The sequence below is a fragment of the Gopherus evgoodei genome, chromosome 6, assembly GCF_007399415.2.
Source record: "Gopherus evgoodei ecotype Sinaloan lineage chromosome 6, rGopEvg1_v1.p, whole genome shotgun sequence".
Lineage (NCBI taxonomy): Eukaryota > Metazoa > Chordata > Testudines > Testudinidae > Gopherus > Gopherus evgoodei.
This window is the reverse complement of record NC_044327.1, coordinates 49,031,088-49,050,544: the sequence shown is the minus strand read 5'-3', so window position 1 is coordinate 49,050,544 and position 19,457 is coordinate 49,031,088. Positions and strand designations below refer to the sequence as shown.

The following is a 19,457-nucleotide window of genomic DNA, read 5'->3' as shown; positions in this document are numbered from 1 at the left end:
TAAGTATTAACCCTTTCTGTATTGTGCTGATTTATCTGATTGAGTGTCATCAGAATTGAGCCCATCAGCACTTCTAAGGATCCTGTGGTATTTAGAATCGCTGAAGGACCAAATACATTAAACCACATGCATGCAAGAGGAAGTGAGAGGTGATGCATTTACAAGGTGGTGGTTTGCACGTGATGGAGAAATTTCACCTTTGTCTCAGGGAATATGGCAGATTACTAATTCCCCTGAAGTCTACATAAGGCCTAAAGGGTATGTCTATACTTAAAACGCTACAATGGTGCAACTCCCATCTGTGTAGATAATCCACCTCCCCAAGAGGCAGTAGCTAGGTCAACAGAAAAGTTCTTCCGTCGACGTAGCACTGTCAATGCCATGGGTTAGGCTGGCATAGCTATATCTTCCAGGGCTGTAGATTTTTCACACCCTTGAGATTTGTACCTATACCAATGTAAATTCCTAGTGTTGACCTGGTCTCAGAGTCATGAGGAGCGCACAGCACATTCAGAACACTTGTAGCTCTTTGGGAGCACAAAAGGAGCCATGTACCAGTAAGAATAAGTGTATTAAACCAAGTTTACAACAGGAGATGATAGTGTGTGCACGCATGCTGGAGGGAAGGCACAGTACTTGAGTAAGAGCCCATCAGAACTTTTCAGAGGTTTCCAAAGTCTATCAGATCATTTGCACACTAGATAGACACACAATACCCGAGGGGCAATTCACATCTGACTTTCTAAACTCCCTTATCTCAGAAATTACTTCTGATTTTCCCCAAAATTTGGCTAACCAACCAATCAACCAACCAACCAAAAAAAAAAAAAAAAGTACACACACGTGCCAGATAGAAATTTGAAACTGAAAGACCATTTCACAGAGGGGGGCCTGTTTCAGGCATAAATAGAAGGCTGTCTACAATCTTAAATGTGCATAATCTCTTCCAATTAGTCCTTATACTGCCATGGTGTATACACTGGAGTGCCCCATACTGCCCTTGTTCATGAGTATTCTGTGTTAGGCTAAGCTGGAAGCACTCTTGTGATCAGTCGTATGCTCCTCACTCAGACAAAGTCCTTAAGACAAGGCTATAGTGATGATCAGTATCATGAAGTGCTGCTATCAGACAAACAGGTTATAGGGCTACATTTATTCACTGTTCAGTTGGAATCCCATTTGGCAAGAGCAATTTTCAAGTCTTGCATACATGTAAGTCACTGCTATAGTAAAATACAATGGAGCGCTCTTACTCTTAAAGATGCTTCCCCCTCCCCCCCCGTTTCAGGGTTGAGACATGTTGGCAGGGCAGTATGGGGAAGTTTGTACCACTGCTGCCCAGTGCAAACCACCACCTTGTAAATGCATCACCTCTCACTTCCTCTTGCATGCATGTGGTTTAATGTATTTGGTCCTTCAGCGATTCTAAATACCACAGGATCCTTAGAAGTGCTGATGGGCTTAATTAAATAAAAGAATTGAGTGTCCAAACATGTCAATTTAGAACTAAATCCACTAAAATTAAAGAAAAAAATGGTATCCCATGACAAAAACATTTGATGTGACAATTAGCACAGCTGATTTGGAGGAATTTGAATATATGCTTCTTTACTTATACAGTATTTAGAAATCAAAAGTTATAATTACTGTGTCCTATAGTGTTGAGGGGTCATCCTTCAGATGGTTAGTAGATCTCGAGTTGGCAGATGTTGGGTGTATTAACCTACAGCTTGAGCACTGACACACATTTGTAACCCCAGGTTAAGAACTGTTGAACCCTGAGGCCCAACATGGGATTCCAGAGTCTACACTACATTACGTGGGCCTGAGTCCAGCCATCCATATCCCAAACTTCCTAATGCCCTCCCAAAATGTGGCCACTCCAGTTCTTTGTTCGTGGTGCAGCATGGGAACTTTTTACCGTCCACAGACTAGAGTGTCCAGAGAACAGTCAACCCATGGGATCATGGAATACTTTTGGTGCACTCCCAGAGCAAAAGTCCAGTGTGGCTGCATCTACACTGCAAAGCAATAGAGCTTGAACCATGGGTCCCGGTTTGACTCAGATTCAAACCATCCACCCTCATGGGGGTGGCTCTGAGCCCTGGGATAACATAATTTGTGTTTAGACAGAAGGGGGGTTAGGCTTGAGCCTGAGTTCAAACCCTGGGCTTACACTGCAGCCTAGACATACCCTCAGAGAGTACAGAATCAGGCTAGACAAAGGTTCACGAAAATGACAAGTCTTTATATGATTCATTTAAAAATATGCTGTTTCACAAAAGGTGTTATCTTTTTTAACTATCTTCATGCTCATCCAAACATTTACCTGCAAGAGGAAGACAATCTTCATCAGACACACTTTGGGAAAGCAGGTTAATTTTTTTTAGATTGCAGAATCATTCTTACATTTGATGTGAGAATACATATCAATGTTTCCTTCCAATAAAGTGAGCCTTGCTGCTCTGCTTGGACAGAAGTCTAGAGATAGTCAAAAATGAGAGGAAATTAAAGATTTGCCAATTTACTACTCCTTTTTATCATGGAAATTCAGTTTTGATGAGAAGTTGCTCCTAAAATTAAACACAAAACACATCAACCACTCCTAATCAAGCCAGTGTAATGAGGCATACAGGAATCCTACTCCAAGTCATGATTGCTAAGGCAGCTATTGGCCAGGGTCTCTTTTTATAGCTCACTCTATGAATTATTGCTAGGTGGGAGAGGAAAGATATCTATGGTTAGGAAAGATCTTTAAAACTAAAATTGTGTTTTGGAAAAGTAGTGTGTTTAAAAAAAAAGAAGAAAAGAAAAGCATAATGCTCATAAAACACCAGAAAACAGCCTGGAAACTAAACTTCTCTCTTTAAATATAAAACATACAGAGCACAGGAAGAAACAAAGAAACAGTAGGGACATGTTTGAACTATCCCACTGATGGGATTCAACCATGTGCTTTCCATGCTTTGCTTCTATTCTGAGGTTACCAACAAAGCAATCAATGGCATTTATGGTTGTGGATTTCATATGGACAACTCTGAGCAGGGTTCAAACTGACAGCCTAAAATGCCTGCATATACTATTTCTAATATTTTAAGATACCCAATTAGTGCCCTAAACTATTCCTTTCTATATTATATTCTCCCTCCCTAGAGTGATTTTGCTTATCAATCTGACCTAACACTGCGTATGATATTTTCTTATAGCTTTCAGTCTGCTTGCACTGTAACATCCAAGGATATGTCTGCACTGCAATAAAACACCCACGGCTGGTTCATGTCAGCTGACTGAGGCTTGCAGGGCTCCAGCTATGGGGCTATGAAATTGCAGTGTAGATGTTCAGGCTTTGGTACCCCAAGGGAGCCTGAACACGTACACTGCAATTTTATAGCCTCATGACCTTGTGTCAGCTACATGGGCCAGCCATGGTTTTATTGCAGTGTAGACATACTCAAGTGTACCACCTTCCCTAGGAATCTTTCTAGGCTCTTACTGACCTGTTAGTTATCCTCATAGGAATGTATAGGGTTCTAAATATTTACCATACACCTTCTAAGTCCAGGATGATAGCAAAGATGATACTTCCCACCAGACCACGCTTCCTGAATTCATGGGAGGGGAGCAGAGACTGTGCTAAACTTGCCATTCAAGTGCTTCCAACAAATAACCCTGATTTGAGTCATGCACTGCAGGCAAGAGCAGTGCAAACTTTCTCACACAGCAATGGTATGATGCACTTCAATCCAGTCCTGAAACATTCCTGCAAGATGCATCATGACCCAGCTACAGCAACAATCTGGTCACAGCGTTACCTTGCCACATCCTTCTGTGATATTTATCAAAGAAATCCTGAAGTTTCTAAGACAATTCTATGACACTACTGCAGTTGGCAAATACAAAACAAAGTAATATAGTCAGGAAAACAACTAACAGAGGAGACCAGAGGAATGTCATGCCTAGAGTACGATTTCTCACTTTCTCCTTCCAACTCTTCTAGACTGCTCTTTGGCAGTGTGCAAGTATACTGATTTATGTGGTGGGTTTGTAATCTGCGCAAATGGAGACCAGGAAGAATCTAAAATAAATGACATTTGTGACTTAATATGTGATTTCAGTCCAGGTCCATCTCAGCACATAGGAAAATTTGCTCAGTTCTCCCAACCAGGTCAGTATTCAGATGAGATACTTACATGGAACAATTAAATCCTGAGAGACCCAGAGTTGGGGACTCAGAAGGTGACACTACTCCATAAACGCCGACTCCGTGGGTGCTCCGGGGCTGGAGTACCCACGGAGAAAAATTAGCAGACGCTCCACACCCACTGGCAGCCAAGCTCCCCCCCATGCCTCCTTCTCCCCTCACCCCCCCCGTCTTCCCCCAAGCCCGCCGCATCCCTGTTCCTCCCCCTCCTTCCCAACGCTTCCCCGTTCCCCCCATGCACACCACCTAACAGCTGTTTGGCGGTGCTTAGAACTTTCCGGGAGGGAGGGAGGGGGAGGAGTGGGGATGTGGCGTGCTCAGGGGAGGAAGTGGAGAAGAGGCAGGGCAGGGGCAGAGTCTTGGGGGAAGTGGCTGGAATGGGTGAAGGGCTGGGGTGGGGCAGGGACTTGGGGAAAGGGGCAGAATGGGAGTGGAGCATGGGAAGGGCAGGGGCGGGGCAAGAGCGTGGCTTGGGGGGGCGGTCAAGCACCCACCAGGCAGAGGGGAAGTCGGCACCTATGCACTCCATCTGATTTAATACTGAACCAGCACCCAACAAGATTCTAGGGGGCATTGGGTGCTGCAGACACCATTCTTTAGCTCAAACTTAACACACAGAACTTGGCCATATATGGAAAATAAGGTTCCCATGACACCTTTGGGGGCATCTTGCAAAGAAGCCTTCAGGAGCTCAGTATGGGAAGCAAAAAGCTCCATTGCTATCTAGTTTGCAGCAAGGGGCAAATTGATGGGAAAATATCTGAAACAGAACATATACTGGGCTTAACACAATAGCGATTGTCCCAGTGCAGAAGAAATTGAGGAGCAAAGCATAAATGCTGGAAGTCCTATTATTAAGTAATTAGCAGATTTACCTAAAGATAAGGAATGGAAATGTGAGGAAAGTGATGGAGAATCATCCAGTTTTCCTAGCAGCGTAAAAGAGAGCGATGATGAAGAAGAATGTGGCTCATGTGAAAAGGAGTGCAATGACAGAGAAAAATCTCATTTACATGAAAAAGAGAAGCAATAGAGAAGAATCAGCCTTGCATGATGACAGAAACAGCAGTGAGAAAAATTGCATGCCACAAATCGATACATCAGATCCTGCTTTATGGCCGTCCATAAAACTCTGCCGATATTGATCATACAATTTTGAACTAACTTCAAATTTCTGACCTCAATTGTGCTTTGGCACAATATCCCATTCCAAGGAAATGCTGTAAGCAAGGCATTACAAACTCAGTCGATGGACATCACGACTGCTACCACTTTTGATGAGAAGCTGCCTTGATTCTGTTATGGCCTCCAGAGGCAACACTTTTGAAGATCCAGCACTACTGCCAAAGAAATGGCAGAAAACTTAGGAGTTGAGCCTGTCTTCAAGGAAACTCATTCATTGGAAGAGGAGAGAGTTTGGTTGTAAGGGCAGAAATGAGGTGATGGGAAGCCTGGAAGAAAAATTAAAGACACCACTCGATTGTCCATCGAAGAAAGGTTCGGACAAATGAAGCACCACAAAAAGACCGGGGAAGGCGGGGGAAGAATGGGGATTGTATGACCTCAATAAGCACTCTCCACTCCAAGTTCTCCAATTCATTCATGATGCAGAGTTGAAGGATGCTTTTCCTAATATGCGGATAGCTTTGAGGATTCTGTTCATGCTGATGGTCAGTCAAGTGTGAGTGCAGCTTTTCAAAGCTGAAGCTCATTAAAACACATCTTTGATTGACAATGCCTGATGAGAGACTGACATAGCTTACTATTTTATCTCTCGGAAATGCCACTGACCAGTCTTTGGATCTCTCTGATGTTGTGCTTCAGTTCGCAAGGGCAAAGGTGAGAAAAGCAACCTTTTGAACTAAAGGACTATACATCACATTCTAAGGTTGTCACTTAGGGCTCGTCCAGACTAGGGGGGGGAAATCGATCTTAGATACGCAACTTCAGCTACGTGAATAACGTAGCTGAAGTCGAATATCTAAGATCGAATTACTCACCCGTCTAGACGGCGCGGAATCGATGTCCACGGCTCTCCGTGTCGATTCCGGAACTCCGTTGGGGTTGATGGAGTTCCGGAATCGATATAACCGCGCTCGGGGATTGATATATCGCATCTAGATTAGACGCAATATATCGATCCCCGAGCAATCGATTTTAACCCGCCGATACGGCGGGGTAGTCTGGACGAGGGCTTACTGTAACACTATTACTAGTCCACCCAATGTTGATACACAGTTCAATTTCTTGATATTAGTACATTTCAGTTATTTCTTAAAATTAAAGAGAATCTATAAGCCTAGAGGAAACTACTTTTTTTTTTAATTTGCTTATATATGGCGTGAATAAATACAGATTTACAGATCCCAGTATGCGAATGTATTCTTATATGACAGAGATAAAGCATGCATGCAAATTGTGCATCAAAGTCATGAAATGGGCTACAAATGCAATAAAAATAAGGTATTCAAACATTTACTAGTAGAGGGGAGGACACCGAAGATGCTCCTCACCTGGGGCGCTATTTGATCTCGTGCCAGCCCTGTCTGCATGTAATGTGCAAAGTACTGATCACATCAACTGCTTCAAGGCCTATCCCAGCATAACAGTGAGTTCTTAACGCCAGATAACTAAATAGCTGACTACACATTAAATTTAAAAAGTTTTATCATCATTTAATTTGTAGGAAAGAATTAAGGTGGTAGAACTACTGAATATAAAAAAAGATACTAATATGACTTTTAGATTTTTGTAAGTAGTTTTGATATTCAGGAAGGCAGGAAGTTGTAGAAATAATAGGAAGGGAGAAGAAAGCTAGTGCGTAATATATGAGAGAAGGACGATATAGCATACATACTGCCCCTCAAACTAGGATTATTCAAGATTTTCCTTTAGAATGTACAAAGCATGTTTATGACTTCCCTTGCACTTCTGTGAGACCATTTTATGTCATTGCCTAACAATTTGCAACACTGATAAGTCTCACAGTAGTTTCATGAGTCTCATAATATTTGGTGTTTCTTAAAGCCCCCACTCCTGGAGTCATGTGGTTAGATGAAAATCTCAACTTAATAAAAAAAAAAATTTCTAGCCCTCCTGGTTGTGGGGAAAACTTGAAAATGGGACTCCCCCACAGGCTCAAAAACACAAAAAAGCACATAAAAAGAAATTTACCATTTAAGAACAAAATCATTTTTCACCCAGACTCATGAGTCCTGAATGTTTACAGTTGACAGCTCTGAACTAATGAATGCGTTTTATTACAAGGCTTTAAGGCAGCAATATCTCATGGGAATAGATTTATAAAGCGAGGGGGTTATTAGAAGAGGAAGGCCGGGGTGTTTTTTTAAAGCTACAAGTAAAGTGTTCTGAGTTTGTCAGTTTGGGTGAGGCTGCGGCTACCACGCAGCTGGGGCTAGTGAGCCCAATCGACAATACTGCCTCTCCCCACGTTTCTGGGAACAAAATGCAAGAAGCTTGGGGGCACTTCCTCCTGACCCCTCCCTTTGCAGGCTCTGCCTACCGGCCTCGCGCCCAGCCGGGACCCGGCGGCACTCACCTCCCCTCGCAGCCCACGCACCTCATCACCGCGGACACCCCCTTACAGAAGAGCTGCTCTGCCATCCTGCCGCGAGCCGGCGCATCCCCGCGCCCCTACATAGCCCTGGCGCTGCCATCGCCGCCTGCGCTGGGCGCATTAGCTCCCTACCTGCACCTGCGGGGATTCCCCGCCGCCGCCGCTCCCTGCTGGACTCGCTTCCCCCAGCCCCTGCCGGGCGGCTCCCCGGCTTTGGCGCCGGCTTCCCGCCGCTGGGGAGACCGCGCCGGCCGAGCCGCGGAAGGGGGACGCGCCCTCGTTGCTCTGCCCCTGGCAGTGGAGTTGCCTAAGGCCGCAGGAGCCTTGGCGGTGCCCGGTGGGTGTTAATCCCTGGATCTGCCTTAGCAGCAAGCAGCCAAAGAGCAGCTCCAGCATTGCCAGCGGGGGTCTGCTGGTTCCTGCGCCGGCAGGTTAACCTAGGGCGAGAAAGTCCAGCTTGTCTCTGCAGGCGGGAGGGTTAGGAACGATTGAAAATGACAAGTGAGGGTCTCACGTCATGGAGGAGATGCCACCTCCTAGCAAAGCCCATATTAACTTTCGCTAAATAGCAACATTATGCCCGGCACTGATCCCATCCCATTGACTTAAATGTGAATGGGACTCGGATGTTAGCAACAGTCATGCTACTTCCTGCTTAGTAACAACTTTTCTGAAAGAAAGGCTCTGGCTGCAGGCAGGTTGGCAGGGAGGGCAGTGCTAGGAATGCTGAGGCCAAATGTCAGGGAAGGGCACGGTCTGTAGATGGCAGGGAGAGGTAACATCCATCTCCACAGGCCTCCAGCACCTACGCTCCCTGAGGAGAGCCCCTGAATCAGGGCAGCAGCCCCTCAGCCCACTGTTGCCCTGGCTGCATCCTCCCTTCCCAGCCCACAACACCAGGACTCTGGCAGAGGCTCTCCCACTGGGTGGTAATGTGGGTGCCCCAGTCGCATACCACATGTGGGAAACATGGGTCACAGGCACGTTTGTAGTCTGCATCCACTGAAGGCACATCCCAGCACTTTCTTCCTTGATTGAAGCCCCACTAGCCTGCCTGTCACTTATTTTATGCATTGTTGTAGCCCTGTTGGTCGAAGGATATGGAAAGCTTGTCTCTCTTTCACCAACAGAAACAGGTCACAACTACCTCATCCACATTGTCTTTCACTTATAGGCAACTCTTGGATAAGAGTTTTTCTGGGAGCCAAGAGATTGCTAATAATCAGAAGGAAAAATGCCAAGTAATATGAGTAAGGCCCTGGGGACAGCTGTTGCAGCTATGGAAGTCATGGAGGGCCCAGAAAGTCACAGAATCCGTGACTTCTGTGAAAGACTCACAGACTTAATTATGAGCTAGCAACAGTGAATACTGCCCACAATTACACTGGGGTAAATCTAGAGTAACTCTAAGGTAAAAGTAGAATCCTGTCTAATTTTGGCCCAAATGCAGCCTGAGTATAGAGAACGACTGACTGCATTTCCAGACCCTTATGCATCTCAGGACGTGAGCGCTACACCAAACACATAAAGAACAAGGTGTAGTCACTTTGCTTGCACCAAAAAATCCAGACCGTTTTGTAAACTGGAATAGCAGCAGCACAAAAATGTATGTTTGACATTTAGGTCAGCTCTACACACTTCCTGAAAAACTTAAAAATATATACCCTTGATACCACAAGCAACCATGGGAGTCTCAGCTGCCAAGAATTGGGACAGTTTAACTTTATTATTGCTACTTGGAAAAGCTGTAAACAGTAGCAGAGGCAGGCACAGGAGTTATTCACTAGCTTGGAGGAGGACCTAAAAAAAGAGACCATCCAGGGGAGTGGAATAGCAATACATCTCTCACAGCAGTCAGGAAGCACTGGATGAGGCAAAAAAGAAAGCTCCTAGCAGCTAGAAAGGATGAAACTTCACCTTTAAAAAACACTTGCTATCCACTGGTGATGTGATAGATACAGTAAGGGACTAAAATCCCAGTACTTTTCCCTTTACCAGTAGCTGATAGCTGGGGAATTGTGCACCTGTCTTGTGTGTTACCAACGGATCTGGCCCAAGTCTAATAGGTTTAGTCCCTCAATCCAGATGGTATGTGGTAAATTTTTTAAGTCTTCATAAAATGAATAAATATGTAAAACCTCTGAGGTCCTGTTACTTAGCATTTGTTACAAGATCAGCAAGGTGATCCCAGTTTTATTAGTTCATCCCATATATGATTTTATTTACTGTACTTTATAACAACATGTAAGAGGATAATTGTATTATCTGAGTCTTTAAACCTGAAAATAAATTAATTTAAAATATTCTTTTTAGCAAAAGCCATAAAGGCATAAGCAACAAAAATATGTTTGCTGAAAACTGGCATTCCACAACTGTTGTTTACACAAAATCAGTAAATAAAGGAGAGAAACTAAAATAATATTGATATAGCCTGTGATTTTCCATGCCATAAAGTATTAATTAAATACAATCCGCCTTTTCTCCCTTTCTAATGTCATGCAGTGACTTCTGTATCTCTTATATCATTTTAGTGCTATGATCTATTAAATGGTACCCATGCATGATGCAAATGAGTAGTCATAGGACTATTCATATGGTTAATGTAGCGCATGTTGGTAAGTGTTTACAGGATCATGGTCTTAGAGTTTAATAAGTTGTATTATTTTCACACTATATTATTGATCTGAGGTATTTTACATAATATTTGGGAGCCAATTAATCTCACCTTATCTTTACCAGTAAAACAAATGTAGAAAAATAATTTAATATTGTAAAATCATATTTTCAAAATTGTTCTTAGAAATGCAATAAAAATATTATTTTAGTTACCTCTCTAAGTAATATTTCTGATACTCTTCTTTGTTCACCATGTGGTGTTGGTGAACTTTAACCAGAAACTGGTCTTTATCTCACCGTTATAGCGGAGCTATCACTCTTCTGTTACATGTCATCCTCATGATGTTACTACTCTTTATTACATGTTTCTGCCACATTCACACTTACACAGTTTAGGATGATTTTAATTAAATGGCTTCAAGTTTCAATTAGTATTTTTAGATTAAAAGTTGATTTAATAAATGAAAAATATTCATATGCAAAACTAAATCATTCTATAGTATTTACACTTACAAAATTATGTATAACAGATTACAAAACAAGCAAAACAAATATCATAACCAGCAAAATCATCATACTTATAGAACTAAGGCATTTGCATTACATACAAAAACAATTCATTGTTATACCAACAAAATTACTGTAATTGAGAACTATCATTATTAGTCAAAGCACTTGGTTTTTAAATATTTTCATGATGTTTTATTCATTGAAACTTCTTCCCAGAGATTATTTTTCTTTGAAGTCCTATTATTTAAAAATTGCTTACTGCAAAAATTCCAGTCACCTGTGTACTAATATTTGTGATCATTTAAATTCTTGTAATATAATGAAAAAAGCAACGGTATTTTCACAGACTCCATACTGAGTGTCTACTTGCTAGAATATATTTAAACTGAAAAACCAGAGTAGGACCTTTCTGAACAGCAGAAAGTAAAAACTTCACCCATAAACAATGTATTTAAACCTACCATCAAGAACTATTGCAAACAATTGAATTAGTTATTTGGTCTTTAAAATATAATATTACACATGCATTTTCTAAAGCATTAACACTTCCACTGTTTGCACAGGAACAAATCTTTTTTCAGCTGAACTGCAACAGAATATATACCAGATACTGTTTAAGGCCCCTATCCTGCAAACACATACCTGCTTAACTTTACTACTGTAACCCCATTGATTGCAATAGTACTGTTCACAGTCATGAAGTACATCACATGTATGTGTTTGCATGATGAGGGCCTTAGCCATGTATAATTTACTGCTTGTTGCTGTTGACTTGAAAATAAATGTGTTGATTTAAAAAGTGAAATTTCATCTGATGAAAACTATTTAGTCCTTGCAATTTTGTCTGTAGTTATTGAAAGCAAGTATGGTAATCATTATTTAAGAGCCTCTTATAACTCTCCATGATATCAATGTCTTCCAATCACAGACAAAAATTGAGTTTTTCTGGTATCCCATAGTGTCTTAGAGATTTCTGATCTTCAGAGCTGGATAGTAAATGATACCTTTGTAGTATAGCAAGGCATAGATTCTGTAAAAGAAGAAAAAATATACTATTTAAAATTTCAGCTGTATGATCATCGAGTAAACAGTTATATTTAAACCTTGCCCAGAAATAGCTCGATGTCTTTGTTTTATTTCAAAGGTGAACTACAACAGCAAATGATGTGTGTGCTAGTTTTCATAGATTCTACTGGTCTGTTATGCAGAATGTCAGTCTAGATTATCATAACTGGCCTTAAAATTGAAACTGTGCATCTGCAAAGGTGAATGTATTTTGTGCCTGTCTGACTTCACAGGATTAGCACTTATGGGTAGAAACAATTTTTAAATATATATTTATTGATTTGCAGTTCACTTTAAAAAAAAACTATAGTGTTTTTAATAATAATAATAATTATTATTTATTTAAATATGCACCAAAATAAATGAGTATATAGCCAATGCCCGGGATCCCAGGACAATTTTTAAAGACTACATTCATTAAAAAAAAAACTCTCAATTATCCCAGATCAAACCAAATAACCCACGAACACCACAAATGAATGGACTTCCTCACATATGACATCCCCACCAGTAATGCAAACAGAACACCATCACTACACACTTGTTTTGTACACATCTCCAAGACCTTTAAAGCCAAATTCTGATCTGATATTTTCTGTTTATTTTCCCTCCTTGGTGGTACTACTAAGGGAACAGAGGGGGTGACCCAACTCTAGAGTATAATTCCAAGTTCAGTGTGGGCCTGTTCTCTAATCAGGGCCTCTTGCCATAATAACAACCATAATTAGGGCCCTACCAAATTCACGACCATGAAAAATGCATCACAGACCATGAAATCTGGTCTCCCCTCATGAAATCTCGTCTTTTGTGTGTTTTTAACCTATACTATACAAATTTCACAGGGGAAACCAGTGTTTCTCAAATTGGGGTTCCTGACCCAAAAGAGAGTTGCAGGGGGGATCACAAGGTATTTTAGGGGGGCTATGGTATTCTCTTACTTCTGCGCTGCTTTCAGATCTGGGCCGCTGGAGAACAGCAGCTGTTAGCAGGGCACCAGCTCTGAAGGCAGTGCAATACCATACCATGCCACCCTTACTTCTGCGCTGCTATCTTCAGAGCTGGGCGGCTGGAGAGTGGTGGCCACTGATTGAGGGCACATCTCTACAGACAGCAGCGCAGAAGTAAGGGTGGCAATATCATACCATGCCATCCTTACTTCTGCACTGCTGCTGGTGGTGGCTCTGCCTTCAGAGCTGAGCTCCAAGCCAGCAGCCACCCCTCTCCAGATGCCCAGCTCTACAGGCAGTGCTGCTGACAGCAGCAGCACAGAAGTAAGTGTAGCAGTACCACAACCCCTGCCCTACAATAACCTTGTGACCCCCACACAACTCCTTTATGACCCAGGACCCCTACAATTACAACACTGTGAAGTTTCAGATTTAAATAGCTGAAATCATGAAATTTATTATTTTTAAAACCCTATCACCAAAATGGACCATGAATTTGGTAGGGCTCTAACCATAATGAATTTTGACCCCTCCATGAAGTTTGTATATATTTGTTCACATCCAGGGCTCTGATTCTGGCATCTCTCATCAAAACATATTTGAAAGCTCATCTTATTTTGAAAAAAAGATAAAAGAACTTTCACCCTCCTCCAATGGCATATAGAACTTTTACAGCTTTTAAAATTGCATATTTTGTGTGCTCTTACACGCGTCTTCACTTTTTATAAAGATTCAGGATATTGTTGATCTCTCTGTATAACCCAAGCATATTATTTTGATGTGGCCAGGAAATCTTTATGAAATCTACAATTATATCATAAATAATGGGAGATGTACTAAAAATTTAGTGCATATACCTCTTCCTCTTATGTCTGCAATGTAGCTCTTCATAAATTCTTTCTCAAATTGCTCTCGATCACGTTCACTTTCTACGTTGTCTTCAGTATCGTGATACAAGAATGTTTCAAGAGGATTATCCTTAAGGCTTATAAATCTGTAAAAAAAGAAATGTTAACATGAAAGGATAACTTCTTAACATGGGCAGACAAATGTAGTTTGCTATATGTCAAATACTGATTATGTTAAAAAAATTTCCCTATTCTGAAATTACAAACAGTATGAATTGATTAGCTCTATAAATTATATTTACTAACTTGTCTTGTTTGGGTGTATCCCACACACAGTCCATGCATGTGACCAACAGGCCACTTGGTTTTATTAGCTAGTCAATATTACTTAAAAGCGGCAACTCGCAGACAGAGGGGGAGTTGTAAAGAATTACTATGCTTAAGTAATTGAACAAAAGTGTTTTATGGTCTTTCTATTATGGAGCAAGTAAATATTTTAGGTAGAACTCTCTTTACATTCTGTTCTCCCTAATACAATTCAGTACACCCATACTGCAATATTTTTTTCTGTAGGAACAGAGTTTTAGCATTTTGGGGCATCTGTACATATCACACTTCACAACATCTGACCAGCTGTACCATAATTCTACAGCAACTCCTGATCAGAACAAAAAACTTCAACATAGACCCCATCCTATCCAGGTTTCACAGCATTCCAGGATTTAGTCAGAATTCTTTAATTAATGATGCACACCCTTGGGAGTTACAGTTACTTCCCAACATCCATTACAACAGAGAAGTTCAATCTGCATCCCCTTTTGTCATGTTTGTAAATATACTAAACCAACACTTTGAAAATGAAAATCACATGTTTGCACAAACTGCTCAATAATTCCATGCACAAAGTATGTGTACATAATTCTGAAAATTATGGGGCCATCTCTTGAAAGCAACAAAAATAAATTAATCAGTGAAATTTCAACTATCAAAAAGAAAAAATATCACTCCAATTAATTATATGGCATAGTAACACTACCAGGAACTGCTCTATCAGATTCAAATGACTTCAGGTCCTAAATCCTGAGTGTCAAATCAAGACATGGGATTATCATAGTTACAAATGGGAAAGTCTTACGAGTCCATTGTTCTGTATCTATAGGATACAGTCTCTCCACCAAGAATATACACATTATTAAGCTGACACAAACACTGAATGTTGATGAGGCAATAATGTCTCAGTACAAGTACAAAAGCACTCCTCGGTAGCTGGTGAAATATCAGGGACCCTGAGGTACACTTGTACAATTCCCCACTGGACTTCAGTGATTTCATTGCCCTTAAAGAGTGGTTCTTATGTAAATGAGGTCAGAATTTTGCCCCAGGTTTGGTGGAAGTTGCACAGGTAACAACATATCCAGCCCAGCAAGCATAAATGCAGAACCCAATAAAAGGAAAGGAAAAGAGAATTGTAAAATTGTTTTTGAGGACCATTACTGCACTGGGTCACTTACCTTTCTACTTTTGAGCATATTCATTTCTCCCTAACCATAACTTACTTTAAACCTGTGGGTGATTCACAAACGTCGGTGGGTATCTCAACCAGATCATCACCACTAACCACCAGTAAGCTGAGCTTTGGCATATTGAGCAAAGCTCGTGGAAGATAAGTCAGCTTGTTTTTCTGCAGGAGAAATGTCTGCAGTTCACTGAGCCTAAGGAAGCATAACAGAGAAACGTGGCTTAAAAATACAATATATTTTAAAGATCTTTTATTATATATGTGTATCTATTCAAACACCAACTGTTAATGTCTTCCTCTGGGAAAGAAGTATGAAAATATTCACATGAACCATATGCTTTTCCTTATGCTGTTTTTTATTTTCACAGAACACTCCATTGACTGCAGTGGGAAGTTTCATGCATGGTTTGATAAGATAGATGCTAATAATACACCTGTGAGAAGAACTAAAAGTTGTACCCAGATCAGAAGCTAGAACAGTAGTGTGCACTTTCATGGTGCAGTGAAGGTGTATGCACACGATGCCTTGCCACACAATGTGATGTAAAGTTCTCATGTACCTCATTCTGTCAGAAAGTCATCAAAATATAAGTAGGAACAAAAATATATATGGGAACTACTTGTAAGAGTCATGTGACCAGGATTTGGCCTTTATTTTGTTGCCGAAAATATAGGTGGGAACAAAATATATAAGGGAACTCTTACAAGTACGACTGAAATCAATATAAAGGACCTAATCTTGTGGTTTAGGGAGTAGGCTCCTTTCATTTGTTTTGCATCCCCTTATCCTTTCTTCACATAATAATAATTTGGGGCTGAACATTTTGAGAGTGAATGTGGGGGCCAGAACTATAAAACTTGAGATATTATTGTTTTTCTCATTAACCTGGTTCTACTGCTAGAATAGTAATGCAGCTGTATTGCATGAGAGACATTTCCTTTGAGTTCTAGAAGGCGTGGCAAGTGGTGCTTCAGCACATTAGACAGTGTTGCCAACTCTCATGATTTTTATTGTGAACCTCATGATAATTGGTGTTTCTCTTAAAGGGAGAAGTGATTGAATGGATAAAATGGAATCTATTTGGCTGAAAATCACGTTAGGGAAGAAAGCTAACTAATACTCCACTGGGATAGTGGATAGGGTATGCAACAGCCCCTCAGGATCTGATATGGATAGAGACCTCTTTAATATTTTTAATGAACTAAATGTATATATAAGAGTAAAAGTTTCTAGTCCTCATCCTTGCAGAGAAAAGATTGAAGCAAGAGCACTCTAAAATCTCAGAAACCAGAAGGTTAATAAAAAGAACCAAAAATGTATATATTTAAATATTCATTATTTTTAATCCAATCTCTTGATTTGGAGGGGCCTAGCTGAGAGTTTTAATATTTGAAGTTAGCAATGCTAGGTTATCAGCTGGATGAAACTTTGTAATGAGTTGGGTTAAAACTCCATTGATGTCAATAGGTGTGAACTCACCCGTCAGTTATCATAACTGTAAACATATGTCCCATCTGAGACCAAAGGTGTGTATGAACTCACTCAGGAGCTTATGACTGAGTACTGCACTGGGTAGGGAGGGGTGTCTGACAAACAAATACTGAGGTCACAGGCAAGAACAGAGAGAAAGAAGCAAAGGAAATGAAGCAAGAAAGCCAAGCAGTAGCCCATGAGCCCACTGTGACCCTGGAAAAAGTGAGAGAGTGAAACCAGATATTGTAGGGATAACAGAAGCATGGTGAAAGAGTCATCATGGCTAGATTATAGATATTGAAGGATATTTGCTGTTCAGGAAAGAAAAAAGGGTAAAGATAGTAGAGTAGCAGTGTATATTAATGATGAGGTATACTGTAAAGAAATTAGAAGTGATGAAATGGATAAAATGGAATCTATTTGGCTGAAAATCGCTTCAGGGAAGAAAGCTAACTAAGGCTTTGGCTACACTGGCACTTTACAGCGCTGCAACTTTCTCGCTCAGGGGTGTGAAAAAAACAGCCCCCTGAGCACTGCAAGATACAGCGCTGTAAAGCGCCAGTGTAAACAGTGCCGCAGTGCTGGGAGCGCGGCTCCCAGCGCTGCAAGCTAAACCCCATCAGGATGTGAAGTACGTGCACACTTGGAGAGCTTTCTCCCAGCGCTGGCACTGCGACCACACTCGCACTTCAAAGCACTGCTGCGGCAGCGCTTTGAAGTGTCAAGTGTAGCCAAGCCCTAATACTCCACTGGGATAGTGGATGGAGTATGCTACAACCCCTCAGGATCTGATATGGATAGAGACCTCTTTAATATTTTTAATGAACTAAATACGACTTGGAATTGTGTGATTACGGGAGACTTTAATTTCTTAGATATCCATTGGAGCTCAAGTGCTACTAATAATGGTAGGGCTCAGATATTTCTGGATGTGATAGCTGACAGATTTCTTCCATCCAAGTCACCTAACCAACAACAGGTGATGCCATTTTATATTTAGTATTAGTAAGTACCAAGAACCTTACAGAAGAACTGGTTGTAGAGGAGAATCTTGATTCATGTGATCATGAGCTACTTCAGTTTAAACTAAATGGAAGGATAAAAATAGGTATGTAACTAGGATCCCTGATTTCAAAAGGACAAACTTAAAAAACTTATGGGAGGTATATAGGGAAGTGAACTGAACTGAAGAACGAAAGGATCTGAATGAAGAAGAGGCTTGTAATTCCTTTAAGTCAAAGTTGCATAAGCTATCTGGAGCCAGCATCCCAAACAAGGTGGGAGGGAAATTGTAGGGAAGGGTTGCAGACTGAACTGGATAAACAAGCATCTCAAACAGGTTATTAAGAGAAAGCAGAAATCCTAAAAGGAATGGAAGATGGTATGGATCAACAAGGAATGCTACCTCTTGGAGGTCAGAAGATGTAGGGGAAAAAAGTGAGAACTGCCAAAAGCAAAGCAGAGTTGCACCTTGCAAAAGGAAATTAAAAATAATTAAACCCAAGGTTCTTTAGCCATAAAAGTAAAAAGAAAACAAGAAAGTAGAAAAAAGAAGTAGAAAAGTAGAAAAAAGTAAAAAAAGAAAACATAAAAGTAAAAAGAAAACAAGAAAAAGAAGAAGTGGGACTGCTAAGCTCTGAGGATGGGGTGGAGATCAAAGATAATATACCCAAGTCCCAACACCTAAATGAATATTTTGCCTCAGCCTTTAATAAGGGTAATGAGGAGCTTTCGGATACTGCTAGGGTGGTAATGGAAATGAGGACGTGGAAGTAGAAAATACCACATTCGAGGTGGAAGTCAAACTCAAAACAGCTTACTGGCCAAATTGGGGAATCAAATAATCTCCATCCAAGAATATTACAGGAACTGGGGCATGAAATTGGAAGCCCAATAGCAAGGATTTGTAATGATTTTCTTGGGAGGGGGATGGAAATTTAAAATTCATACAGATTAGTTTGCTTCCCTACAGATGTTTACCAGGCTCTATGAGTCACATTAAGCATGCTTTGGCTTGACCTTTCTCCCCACCTTGTATTCCTTTCTATGTAGCTGCACAGTTGCTGCCCCTGCACAGTTGCTGCCCTTTCAAGCAAACTTGCTGCTTCTATCTCCACACCGAACATTATGTTGCTTAGGAATAAGACAGGAAGAGCAACTAGCTAACCCCAATCAGGGAAACTGACTACACACCATGTGGTCAGCACACTAGAAAATTGAGGAAAATATATTTTGTTCTCCAATATCTTTCTGTAATGTAAATGGTATGCTTTACTTGTAAAATACTAGATACATTTGCAGCTGGAAATGGAGTTTTCTGGTGATGGTGTCCCTTTCAAACAATAATTGGTAAATTAAAACTTGCTGGTTGCTATCATGTTACATTCTAAACAAATTTTCTAGTTCATGAGCCTATTTATGAAATGTAAGGAACTACCTGTCTATATCTTGTGGGAGATCTTTCAGTTTGTTGTTGCTAATATCCAGCCAGTGCAAATTTGACATCCGAAGTATACAAATTGGAATAGTGGGGAACTTGTTTGTTGACACATCCACAAACGTGACTTGTTTCAAGTTACTTAGCTGGAAAAAAACAATGCAGCATTTTAAGTACATTTTACAGAATATTTTATAAGCAAATCACTACACCCTTCAAATAAATATTATTGCTTCTCCAAATCACTTTGAGCACTGAGGAGT

General features: G+C 40.8%; 2 protein-coding genes across 8 annotated transcripts in view; both read right to left on the bottom strand.

Moving 5' to 3' along the window:
• Positions 1-7,992, bottom strand: part of LOC115653968 (spindle assembly abnormal protein 6 homolog) — a 42,166-nt gene extending 34,174 nt beyond the window's left edge. For 4 of the 7 annotated variants that reach the window (XR_004001051.1, XR_004001052.1, XM_030567834.1 and 1 more), the window contains exon 1: positions 7,761-7,837. Coding sequence is in view for 3 of the 7 variants with exons in the window: in XM_030567834.1 (XP_030423694.1) it covers positions 7,761-7,825 (65 nt within the window). In the remaining 4 variants the exon portion in view is untranslated. Of the gene's footprint in view, positions 1-2,329; positions 2,384-7,760; positions 7,867-7,910 lie in introns of those variants that run through there. The other 3 variants (XM_030567837.1, XM_030567835.1, XM_030567838.1) reach the window with 3 other exon arrangements.
• Positions 7,993-10,029: 2,037 nt separating this feature from the next.
• The window catches only part of LRRC2 (leucine rich repeat containing 2), an 82,470-nt gene continuing 73,042 nt past the window's right edge, over positions 10,030-19,457 (bottom strand). Inside the window, exons 6-9 of the mRNA XM_030567861.1 lie at positions 19,195-19,340; positions 15,321-15,476; positions 13,774-13,910; positions 10,030-11,934 (exon numbers count right to left, since the gene is read on the bottom strand). Of these exons, the coding sequence (XP_030423721.1) occupies positions 11,885-11,934; positions 13,774-13,910; positions 15,321-15,476; positions 19,195-19,340 (489 nt within the window). The 3' untranslated portion in view covers positions 10,030-11,884. The remainder of the gene's footprint in view (positions 11,935-13,773; positions 13,911-15,320; positions 15,477-19,194; positions 19,341-19,457) is intronic.